General features: G+C 47.8%; 1 protein-coding gene across 1 annotated transcript in view; it reads right to left on the bottom strand.

Moving 5' to 3' along the window:
* Positions 1 to 12,611, bottom strand: part of RIMKLA (ribosomal modification protein rimK like family member A) — a 31,551-nt gene that overhangs the window by 2,558 nt on the left and 16,382 nt on the right. Inside the window, exons 2-4 of the mRNA XM_059374364.1 lie at positions 11,385 to 11,615; positions 8,134 to 8,220; positions 1,394 to 1,597 (exon numbers count right to left, since the gene is read on the bottom strand). Of these exons, the coding sequence (XP_059230347.1) occupies positions 1,394 to 1,597; positions 8,134 to 8,220; positions 11,385 to 11,615 (522 nt within the window). The remainder of the gene's footprint in view (positions 1 to 1,393; positions 1,598 to 8,133; positions 8,221 to 11,384; positions 11,616 to 12,611) is intronic.

Raw genomic sequence — 12,611 nt, 5'->3', positions numbered from 1 at the left:
CTCCCTCAGCCCCTCCCCCGCACCTCTAAAAAAAAAAATCTGAAAAAAAATTAACATTATGTTTTAGGAAGAAGGGGATGGAAAGGCTTGTGAGACAAAATCCTGTGCCAAAGACAGAGAGTCTGGCTGCCCTCACCTACAACAGAGCTAACCTCAGGTTCAATAGTCTCCTTGGAAGGACTTAAGACCTACAGTCTAAGGTCCAACAACTAATGCCTTCACCTTAACAGGTCCCTTCCCCACCTGTTCAAATGCATAAGGAAAAGGCTATAAAAGAGTTTCAGACTAGCTCACCAGGAAAAGCAACAAGGATAAATGGCAAAACCATCTGGTTCCTACCTTGTTAAAGAATGCACATTATATGGTGACTAAAAAAGACAACATAAAACACCAGGTTCCATGGGGTGGTACCACACACAAAAAGGAGATGTTGGGTACTCAGCACTGTGCCAGCCTGAGCGTGGCATCTGCCCCCATCACGACACTACATCTTGCAATGACCTGCTTTCGGGTCTTGTCCTCTGTGGAGCCACAGCTGTCCCAGGGCAGGGACTCTCTCTGTTAAGTGCACTCTCATGGAGTCTACTGGTGGTGACTGCTCTCGACCAGTATTCGTGAAGGAAGGACTGAACTGCGTCTCAGCCTCTGTTACTCACTACCTTGGTACACCCACAGGGCCAGTTAGGATCTAACCCTGGCATGTGTTTTATCGTATTATCGTATTACCCACGACACATTCATTCAGTGCGGATGATGGAAGCTTTCTGTGATGAGGACAAGAATTTACATCCCTCCTGCAATGTCTCCATTCACCGCAACAGAAAACAAGATAAACAACAGGTTCATGAGATGGGGTTATGCTTTTGATCCAAACATAAACTGTAGCTTTCTCACTGTATCAAACATATAAGGAAAACCCAATCCTCGATGACAATGTAAAAGCAGAATGCACTCTGCCTTCTGCCACTGCCTCAGTGCAGACGGTCATTACCTCCTGCCCGAGCAACTGTAAAAATCTTCCAAACTCCTCCGCCTTGTCTCTGCCTTCAGTCCCTCCTCTACCTGCCTGTCGGTTTTTCTCAAACATGGATCCTCATGTCACTCCCTGGGTGAAACCCAACTGCTGAGTTCCAACCCCTACCAGAGAGGGTTCCATCTCAGTGCTCTGATACCTAGGCCTGACCTCTGTCACAGCACCTACACCCATCTGTCCCCTTCCCGGGCTGCTTGCTGTGACAGGACAGGGCTTGTTTCTAATCCTTATCTGTGATCCCAGAGCCTCGCAGAGGGTTTGACAAGATAGAAGGGCTCGATCCACATGTACTGAACCGGTACAAATACCCTAAGGAAAAATCCGTAGTGAGGAAATGGACGGAGAACTTTTGTCCCTTACCGAGGGAGCAGTTGCTCTGCATCCGTCCATCAGTGGAGCAGCGAAGCATGGAGCCTATCACCCGGCCCCCTACCACCACCACCCGGATGTCTTTGCCGTGTGACTCCTTCACATACTTCTGGAACAGGTAGGGCACGTCATGGCGGATCAGATGGCAGATGTCCGAGAGGTGATGTTTATCTCTGGCAAGAAAAACAGCTTTTCCTTTAAGAAGAAATATAAAGAGCAAGAGGAGGAGTCAGAGAAGGCTTCGAGGGGAGTCCTTGCCCTCCCGTCTCCCTGTCCCACACAGCTGTCGGTTCTTTCTGAACCTGCCTTCCCTCGGCCTCTTCTGTTTCTCTGACCAGACTCTTGGTTCTTACCAAATGGCCGCCGAACCTTGTGTTCTCTTGGTTTTACTCACGTCCCTCTCTCCCCTCACCACAACCCTTTTTTTCCAGGATGGAATAATGAGGTTATTCCAGAAACACAGAGGCGAGGCCAAATAAAATAAAATAAAATAAAATCCTGAGGATCTAGTCAGCTCAGTTCCAAAAGCATCTCCTATCACTCCAGGATGCTGATGAGGCAGAGTCCGTCTCTAACCCACTTTGTTAATCCGCCAAACCTCACACTGGGCTCGAAGTACAAAGCAGGTGTCAATCCATGTTTACAGAACATAATTAACTAAACACACTTAGAGGAATTCTAAGGCTAGGCAGACAGAGATCCACAAAAGGGAACTCTAATACAGCATGATAGAGCATTAACAGAGATCTATGCCAACACTATGGGAGTTCAAAGAGGGAGCCCCGACGGACCCCCTCCTCCTCTAAAGCATAAGAAAACTATCTGGCTATACCTGTTGAATTCTAAATGGAATGATCTATACTTCTATTGCTATCTGGAGAAAGAATTCCTGCTTGACTCCAAATCCTTTCTTTTCTGCTCGAATCACCAGTGCTTTTGTCATTACTTAACATCTGCTTTCCCATTTGCATATTAACTGACATATCGGAGCAGGACTTCCTCAGAGGTTTGCTCTGCAAATCCGACATGAGCACACCCAGTCTCTGCCTTCCTGTAATGGAACAAAGAGAAGGTTTTCCTAAGATTTGTGTCACTACATTAAAAGGAGTAGGACCCTTCTGAAGTCTGAATAACAAGAGTGATGGGTATCAGCCCCTAGTGGTACAGAAGACTGAGAAGTAACCTCCAACACATGTCTCCATCACTGCACACTTGGCACCAGGAGATCTGGCATCTGACCACACATGGCTGGGATTCAAGTATGGGCCCTGAGGGTTCCCTGGACATTAGGTAGGATTTTCACAGAGATGGGGGCTTGATACAGGGACTTGGTTCCTTGGTTCCTGACAGGTGGCAGGTTTAGTCTACAGTTACTAAAGGAGCGTTAGTGGGACGCCTGGGCGGCTCAGTTGGTTAGGCAGCTGCCTTCAGCTTAAGTCATAATCCCAGGGTCCTGGGATCGAGTCCTGCATCAGGCTCCTTGCTCAGCTGGGAGCCTTCTTCCCTCTCTCCCGCAGGCTGGGAGCCTGCTGCTCCCCCTGCTTGTGCTCGTTCTCTCTCTGTGTCAAATAAATAAATAAAATCTTCAAAAAAATTAATAAGGGAGCTATAGTTTTCAGGCACAGAGGAAAAGGGAGGAGAGGGTGGGAAAGAGGACCAAGATTAATCATCCACCCTGAGCCAAACACATTAGCCACCCAGGCGCCCTGTTTTTTCATTATTTCATTTACACCTCATACTAGCCCTAAGAAGCCATTAGGACAGGATAGTTATTTTTGTTTTACAGTAGAGGGAAATAAAAGTCTACAAGATTAGTAACTTTCTCAGGGGCAGAGCTGTACCATTCCACTGCTTTCTTTAGATTTATTTCCATATACTAGGGTCTAACTACTGCTACCGTTTGTCTACTCCCCGCCCATTTCCCCTAAGATACGACATGTTACACTAGTGATGAACAACCTGAAAACGAAATTAAGAACACAATCCCATTTACCAGCGTATCAAAAAGGAACAAAAACATTAGGAATAAATTTTAACCGAAGAAGAACAAGACTTATCACTGAAAACCATAAAACATTTCTGAGATGGGGCACCTGGGTGGCTCAGTGGGTTAAGCCTCTGCCTTTGGCTCAGGTCATGATCTCGGGGTCCTGGGATGGAGTCCTGCATGGGGCTCTCTGCTCAGCGGGGAGCCTGCTTCCCCCTCTCTCTCTGCCTGCTTCTCTGCCTACTTGTGATCTCTCTCTCTCTGTGTCAAATAAATAAATAAATAAAATCTTTAAAAAAAAAAAAAGATGCTTCTTTAAAAAAAGAAAAAAACAAAAAACATTTCTGAGAGAATTAAAGAACTAAATAAATGGAAAGAAGCCCCTTGTTCAGGGACCAGAGGACTTAATATTGTTAAGACAGCAACACTGACTATCTACAGATCTGACACAGTCCCCACCAAAAGTCTGACTTCCTTTTTTGCAGAAGTTGACAAGCAGATTTTACATTATACTGCCAAATTCACACAGAAAGGCAAGGATCCCAAATATCCAACACAATCTTGAAAAAAAAGAGTAAAAGGACAAAACTGGAGTCCAACTTCCCAACTGCAAAACATACTGCAAAGTTACAGTCATGAAGATAGTGTGGCCTGGCATAGGAGGGCAGACACATGGATCAACGGAATAGAACCGAGAGCCCAGAGGAGAGCCTCACACAGAGGTCAGGGGCTTTTTGTCAAGAGTTATAAAAGCATCCCATCAAGGAAAGAATTGTCTTTAACAAATAATACCGGGAAAACTGGATATCCACATGTAAACGAAGGAAGCTGGACCCCTGCGCCTCACACCATATACCAAAATTAGCTTCAAAGGGATCAAAGACCCGAAGTAGGAGCTAAAACTATAAAACGCTCACAGGGAAACCTAAGTATCAATCTGTGTGACCTTGGATTAGGTAGCCACAAAATGACAACTAAATGCACAAGCCACCAAAGAAAAAATCCAGATGAACTGAACTCCATTGAAATCAAAACCTTCTCCACATCCAAGGACACTATCAAGAAAGTAAAAAGACAACACATGGTGGGGAAGAAACAGGTTCAAATTATGTCCGTTATGTTATGAACTCTTAAAAAACTCAGCAATAGGGGTGCCTGGGTGGCTCAGTGGGTTAAGCCTCTGCCTTCGGTTCAGGTCATGATCCTAGGGTCCTGGGATCAAGGCCCGCATTGGGCTCTCTGCTGAGCAGGGAGCCTGCTTCCACCTCTCTCTCTGCTGCTGCTCTGCCTACTTGTGATTTCTTTCTCTGTCAAATAAATAAATAAAATCTTAAAAAAAAAAAACAAAACTCAGCAATAAAAAAGGGGCCCCTGGGTGGTGCAGTTGGTTGACCATCCAGCTCTTCCAGGCTTTGGCTCAGACTCTGATCTCAGAGTTATAAGACTGAGCCCTGAGCTGGGCTCTGCACTCAGCGTGGAATCCACTCTCTCTCTCCCCTCTGCCCCTCCCCCCCAATAAATAAATAAATAAATCTTTAAACAGAAAAACAAATAAACCTCAGCAATCAGAACGCCAATAACCCAACTGAAAAGTGGGCAAAGGATCTGAATACACAGTTGTCCAAAGATCTACAAATGCCTAATAACCACATGAAAAGATGCTTGACATCACTACTCATTAGGGAAATAGAAAGCAAAACCACAGTCAGATGCCTCCTTCCACTCACTGGGATGGTGAGAATTAAAACAAAACACAAATGCGCAAGTTGCTAAAAATTCTTATCATAAGAAAAAGATTCTGTACGTGATGGATGTTACCTAGACTTACTGTGCTGACCATTCTGCAATGTATACATTCAGTCATTATACTGTAATCAATCAGATCTCAAAAAAGATTTTAAAAATTCATTTAAAAATCAATAAATGAAGTGGGCCCCTACGTTACTAATGCTCGGGAAACATGTATTTTGGCTTGTGGCTTGCTTTTATGGTAGAAGTATGGTGACTATTTGCTTAATTTGTCAAGGCAAAGAGGACATTTATATATGTATATTCTAAGAGGTAGGCCTGCCCACTTTTCAGGCTATAAATGTTCAAATATATACAGTCAAAAAATTTTATTTAGGGGCATCCTGGGTGGCTCAGTCACTTAAGTGGCTGCCTTTAGCTCAGGTCATGACCTCAGGGTCCTGGGAGTGAGCCCCACACTGGGCTCCTTGCTCAGCAGGGAGCCTGCTTCTCCCTCTCCCTCTGCTCCGCCTCCTTATTTGTGCTCTGTGTGTCTCAAATAAATAAATAAAATCTTTAAAAAAAAAGTTTTATTTAGTACTCCAAAAAAACCCCAATCATAAATAAAGGAGTAAATGAATAAAACAAGGATTACTAAGAATGATGAGAAATCAGAACCCTCATATACTGCTGGTGGGCCCTAAAATGACATAACCATTGTAGAAAACAGTGCAGCAGTTCCTCTGAGGCTAATCATAAGGTTACCGTCGGATCCCACAATTCCAGGCTTAGATAGATAACCCAAGAGAAAGGAAAATATATGTTTACAGCAGCATTATTGATAAAGCCACAATGGAAAAAACTCAGATGTCCACCAGCTCACGAGCAGATAAACAAATGTGGGCAAGCCATACAACAGGTTATTAGGGAGGGATAAGAAGGAATGCAGGACTGATCTACACCACGACATGAATGACCCATGAAAACATCATGCTAAGCAGAAGGAGCCAGACACAAAAGGTCACATACTGGATGATTCTCTGATAAGAAATGTTCAAAATAGGCAAATCCATAGAAACACAAAGTAGATGAGTGGTTGCCAGGGTCCAGGGGAGGCAAGTGCGACTGGCCCCTATTAGGTTCAGGGGTTTTTCGGGGGGATGAAAATATTCTGAAATTAGATAATGGCTATGATTGGACACAATAGTGAATATACTAAAATCCACTAAATTGTACACTTAAAAATGGTGAACTGTTTGTTATGTGAATTACATCTCAATTTTTAAATTTTTTTTATTTTTATATTTTGAGAGAGAGCGAGCAATCAAGTGGGAGTGAGAGGGGCAGAGGGAGAGAAGGAAAGAGAGAATCTTAAGCAGGCTCCACACTCAGCACAGAGCCTGACGCAGGACTCAATGTCATGACCCTGAGATCATGACCTGAGCCGAAATCAAGAGTCAGATGCTTAACTGACTGAGCCACACAGGCACCCCACACCTCAATATTTAATATTTGAAAATACCATGTATTTTATTTAATTTCCATTTATTGTCTGTTTTACCCTTCTACAATGGGAGCTCCTTGAGGACAGTTTTTGTTTTGTTCCTATCTGTATCCCCAGGGTCTACAACAGGGCCTGGCACTCTGTGGGCACTCAATAAACATTAGTTGAATTCTCAATTATGTATACTTTAGCACAATAAAAAAAAACTAGACATTGAACTTGAGCACTATAGCATATCTACTGAATAGCATTAAGGGCCCCCCTTGCCCCTGAAACTCATTCCTTTCTCCTCAACGGGACCCTTTGGCTCCCACGGGTGACTTTGCTCACACCTGCCTCCATACACTCGCTTACTCACTTCCTCCAGTCTGAATTCCACTCTCCAACTTCAGTCTCCTCCTCCTCCAGGGAGGCCTTCTCCGCCACGTGGCCTCTGTCCAGCGCAAGCAGGTGCTGGACCAGCCTGCCAGGGAGGTGATCACCCTGTGATGTGACTGTCTCTACTCCCTGCACACTGCAGCTCCCCGAGAGCAGGGACTGAGTCTAGTTCATCTCACTGCCCCATCCCCTACGGCACAGGAACTGCTCATCACGTGTCTGTTTTGGGGGCCTCCCCTCACTGCAGATGCCCTGAGCGTGGAAGTCGCATCAGGCGGTCGGGGGGGACCTGCTCCCAGGCTGCGGGAGAGCTTCCTGCTGCATGCGAGCTCCTCTCCGTCACCAGTCCCTGCTCTGCACCGAGTTCTGTAGCAGGTCCCGGGGACCAAGAGGCCCCGGACCGGATTCCCGCCCCTGAGCAGCACCCTGCCAGCCAGGGGGAGACGCGTATGCACTTGGAACTGTCGTAACGGGCAGTGCCGTGCTAGAGCCGTGGACTGAGCACCACAGAAACACAAAGGCCGAGCTGGTGGGGAGAGAAGAGGACCAGGCACGTGGAGGGGAAAGAAACAACAGTGGAGGGGGAGGCCAGCAGGCCCTTATGTGAGAGCAGAGGTTCACTAGAGGCCAGAGGAAGACGCCACTGCCAGCAGAGGGAAGAGGGCAGAGGTTTAAAGACAATACGTGGTCTAGCTAGCGAAGTAGTCGACAGTGGACGACGGAGAGGGCACGTGGCAAAGGCTGATGCAGGCTGCACAGGAAGGATGAAGCTACCGGGCCTCAGGGCGATGGCAACGAACACAGACCTTGTCCAAGAGGCAAAAAGGCTCTTAGAAGGGCTTTTTAGTGAGGGAGTGAGGCAAACAGATGTCTCAGAGAAATGACTCCCTAAGAAAAGAGGACACACTGACACCGGGACTAGGGAGACCACTCAGAGTCAAGTCAGGAGTCCAGGGAGTGAACAAGAAGGGTCTGAGGTAGCAAGGACCGTGGGGGCAGCGAGGAGGGGACGGGAGACAGATGACACTGCGAGCCCCGTGAGGGGGCGCTCCACTTCTCTAAGCAGCGCTGGGCCGCGCCTGATGAGCCAGCAGCAGAGTGGCCCCAAGGGAGGCCGGGAGGCGCGGCACTGACCCCGGTGTCCTCGAGTGCTCTTCACCACGACCGGGTAGCCCAGGGGCTCAGCTTCATCGATCATCTTTGAAAAGTCTTCGTGCCCACCTGCCAAGAGAAGGGGAAAGTCAGGGAAGGTCAGGCTGATGTCCGCCCCGCGCGGCTCCTCTGTGCGAACTCTTTGAGGGCCTCAGGTACCTCTGATTAAAGCAACTCAGACCCGTGCCATCCGATAGACATGGACTTTGCACCTGTAACATCCGTGGGAGTAGAGAGATAAAGAAAACAACACTGATCAAGTACGTGACTGTGGCAAAGGCCTCACCCGCTCTAGCTCATGTAAGCCTCCTACCAGCCCTACAGGCAGGGCAGGAATTTTCCCCAGTAAAATGGCTGCGGTTCAGCAGTGTTAATGACGGACAACCACAATGAGGCTGTGTCCATCATCAGGGGCATCTGCACAAAGAGTACACATGATCAGAAGGGAGCTCCTAGGGCGCCCGGGTGACTCAGTCAGCTAAGTGTCTCAGGCCCGAATCTCATGGGCCCTGAGATCTTGCACTCACACTCAGCAGGGAGGCTGCTGGAGATGCTCTCCCTCTGCCCCTCCCCCTACTCTCTCTTAAATAAATAAATAAATCGTTACATATATTTTGAAGATTTTATTTATTTATCTGACAGAGTGAGGCATCGAGAGAAGGAACACAAGCAGGGGGCATGAGAGAGGAAGCAGGCCTCCCGCCGAGCAGAGAGCCCAAAGCAGGGCTCAATCCCAGGACCCTAGGATCATGACCTGAAGACAGACGCTTAACCACCTGAGCCGCCCAGGTACCCCATAAATAAATCTTTAAAAAGGAAAAGGGCACTCCCAGCTTCCTGATCTCCAGCTATCCTTTTTCCCTTCCCTATAAAACAGTGAAGGAGGGGTCTTCTTTCTTATCCAAGGTTGTCCCTGCACCTGTGCTCTAAACCCCTTTTCCTCTCACCTTCCTGGGGATCTTGTATCGTTAAGTGTGCTCTCTCTGATGGGTCTTCAACCTCCCAGTTCCCAGTTTCATCACCATTTTATTTATTTTTAAAGATGTATTTGTGAGAGAGAGCATGAGCAGGAGGGGCAGAGGGAGAGAGGCTCAACCAAACTACGCACTGAGCATGGAGCCTGCCATGGGGCTTGATCTCATGACCCTGAGATCATGACCTGAGCTGAAACCAAAAGTCGGATGCTTAACCGACTGTGCCATCCAGCGCCCCTCCATCACCATTTTAATTGCCTATCTATCTACACTTGATCTTAGCCAAAAGGCTGAGAAGCGATTATCTATCTATCTACCTATCTATTTTAAAGATTTTATTTATTTATTTGACAAAGAGAGACACAGCAAGAAAGGGAACACAAGCAGGGGGAATGGGAGAGGGAGAAGCAGGCTCCCCGCTGAGTAGGGAGCCTGATGCGGGGCTCGATCCCAGGACTGCAAGATCATGACCCGAGCCGAAGGCAGATACCGAACGACTCAGCCACCCAGGTGCCCCACCCATCGCCATTTTAAACATGCCCCGTTCTCTCCCATCTTCAACAAACAAAATCCCTATTCCTTGCCCCTGCTTCACCCCTTAATCACAAGCTTGTATCCCTACCATCAAGTTACTCAAACAGGTTTGCATTTTCTCACTTCTCTTTCATTCCCTCGCCCTTGACAGTCTGGGCCGTCTCCCCATCACTAAACTGCAGCTGTATTCGCCGAGTCCCTGTGGCTAAGTCCAACACACATCCCAGCGCTTATGTTCCTTGTCCTTTCAGAACCAGACAACACTTTGAATTATACGATCCTCCCCGGAATGTTCTTTCCATTGGCATCTGTCATCTCTCCTTTCCCTCTTCACCTCTCCAGCTGCCCCTGCTTGGTCTCCTGCATACCTCCCTCTTCCCTGACCCAGTCTCTCCAGGGTTCCCTCTTGAACCCTCTCACTGAGTTTTCGTTTTTACTGTGGTAAAATGTACATAAAACTCGCCATGAAAAGGTGTCCAGTTAAGCCCTCTCTTCATTCTGTATATTCTCCTGAGCAATCGCATCTATTCTCGACGACTTCACTTAACGTCATGAACGTTTCCAAAACCATTTCCCTAGGCCACCCCTCTCTCAGCAGCTCCAGATCCACTCATCCGCTGCCTAAGGAACAGTCTTCCTTGCTTATCCTATAGATGCCTCAAAAAGAACGTGCCCCAAACTGAAATCATCTCTGCCGGATAACCCCTCACACCCTGCCCACGAACTTGCTTCTCCTCTTCTGTGTCTCTGGTCTCAGTGACTGACTGCTGTCCCCTCTGGCTGCCCAAACCAGAAACTGGAGTCACTCTGGATTCCTTCTACACCCTCAGATCTGGCCAGTCTTCACGTCCTGTTACTGCGATCTCCTTTGTAATTCCTGGATCTCTTATCTTCATCCTGACTATGAACCCCCTGCCAGTTACGACTATCATGGCTCACTTGGACAGCTTAAAAAGCCTGCCGCCACATACCTTGTCTCCACTCCGCCCTGTCTGATTCCTTCCTTGTTGGGCAGCCAAAGCGATATCCTGCACTCTGATCAGGCCACCACCCTGGAAGTCTCTGGATTTGCCCTATCTACTTCATACACCATATAAGCTCCTCTTACATCTCGGCTCCATCTCCCATCTATCTACAAACTACTCAAAATACTACCCATCAGTCACGTTCTCACTTGACTCTAGGTTGATCTACATTCCGCTCTCTGCTTGGGTTACCCCCCTACCCCCGCTGCTTCCCCGGGATAACTTCAGCTGAGCTTTGCTATTCTCTCTGAATAAGCCTCCCTCAATGTCTCCGAAGCTGCATATATCCCACACAAAAGGCTGAGAAGCGATATATATGGTATATATGATATACACGGTCCATATATCCCGTACCACCTTGCACTAACGCATCATGGCACTTACTGTCCTGACACTGCCTATTTGTTCACTGACCACCACCAACCCCAGGCTCTGATGAGTGGGGAGCGCCTCCAGGGCAGGACACTGTCACTTACCACCCTAGCCCAGCACCTCGCATGGCACCGGGCACATGGTGCGTACCCCACACACGCACAGCCTCGGTGAGTTAAAAGACAAAGGGAGCAACCATGTTAAGGACTTGAGAGGCTGAATTCCGACCCGCTGTAAATCAACAAGACCCTAGAGGGCTTTCGGGGAGAGAAAAGACAGAGAGGCAGGATGGTTTGGGAAGGTCCGCTCCAATCCCAAGGACACGCACCGTACGAGAAGGTGTCTGGCATGGGAACCCCGTGGCCAGCCAGCTCCTGGAACGTCCAGAACTTGTTGACGCAGTTCAAAATGCTCTGCGGGCGGTTGACCAGGCGGCAGCCCAGCTTCTCCAGGTGGCGCAGGACTGTGATGTCACTGTCCGACTGCACCGAGGGGGTGGGCACCCGCACGAGCACCACGTCGGGGAAAGTGGTGAGCGCCTTCTGGTTCAGCTGCAGGCCTGCAATCGAAGGACAAGAGTGAGCTCCGTGCTGGCCGCCGGCCAGTCCCGCCAGGAGAACTGCTTCCAGCCGACTCCTCAAGACTGAACCTAGCAGAAGACAGCCTTGAAGGTGGCCCTGGAAATCCTGCTGTAACGAGAAAGCCACGGTCAATGCCACACTCCCCACAGACGGGCAGAGCACGATCATGAAGAAACACAAAAGAATGAACAGGGGGAAGAAGGAAAAGCAGCGTATTGACAATAATCCAAGTCAGAAGAAGCCACAGGAAATAGGTAATAGAGTCCTGCACCTTTCTTCCACGGAGCCCAAGTATTACTCAGAGGGTAGTGGGTCAGGAGGCTGGAGATGTCAGGAAAAGGAAGCAGAGTAGTTCACTTATGGGCTCCTTACTAGTCTTTTAGGACTTAACCTTTAAAAGTCTGTCTGGAGGGGCGCCTGGCTGGCTCAGTCAGTAGAGCAGGAGACTCTTGATCTCGGGGTCCTGAGTACCGGCCCCACGCTGGGCACAGAGGTTCTACTTTAAAAAAAAAAAAAAAAGATAAAAATTGGTCTGAAAAATTATGTAACCACTTGAATGATTTCTATGAATATAATGAGTGCAAAAATGCCAATGATAAGTAGAAAAAAAAAAAAAAAAGGACACAAAATGACAAATACAAGTTAGAAAAGACTAAAAGGAAATAGACCAGTATTTTAACAAAGGGTAATGGGAATGACAGGTGATTTCCTGTTTTATACTTATCTGTAGTTTCCAAAACATCTCCGAATGCATATTGCCTTTATAACCACAACAAAAATCTTCCAAAAAAAAAAAAAAATCCAATCTATTAAAAATCAATTCGCGGGGCGCCTGGGTGGCTCAGTGGGTTAAGCTGCTGCCTTCGGCTCAGGTCATGATCTCAGAGTCCTGGGATCGAGTCCCACATCGGGCTCTCTGCTCAGCAGGGAGCCTGCTTCCTCCTCTCTCTCTGCCTGCCTCTCTGCCTAACTTG

This window comes from Mustela nigripes, chromosome 14, assembly GCF_022355385.1.
Source record: "Mustela nigripes isolate SB6536 chromosome 14, MUSNIG.SB6536, whole genome shotgun sequence".
NCBI classification, from domain to species: Eukaryota; Metazoa; Chordata; class Mammalia; order Carnivora; family Mustelidae; genus Mustela; species Mustela nigripes.
The sequence above is the reverse complement of the archived record's forward strand: the minus strand, read 5'-3'. Positions and strand labels throughout refer to the sequence as shown.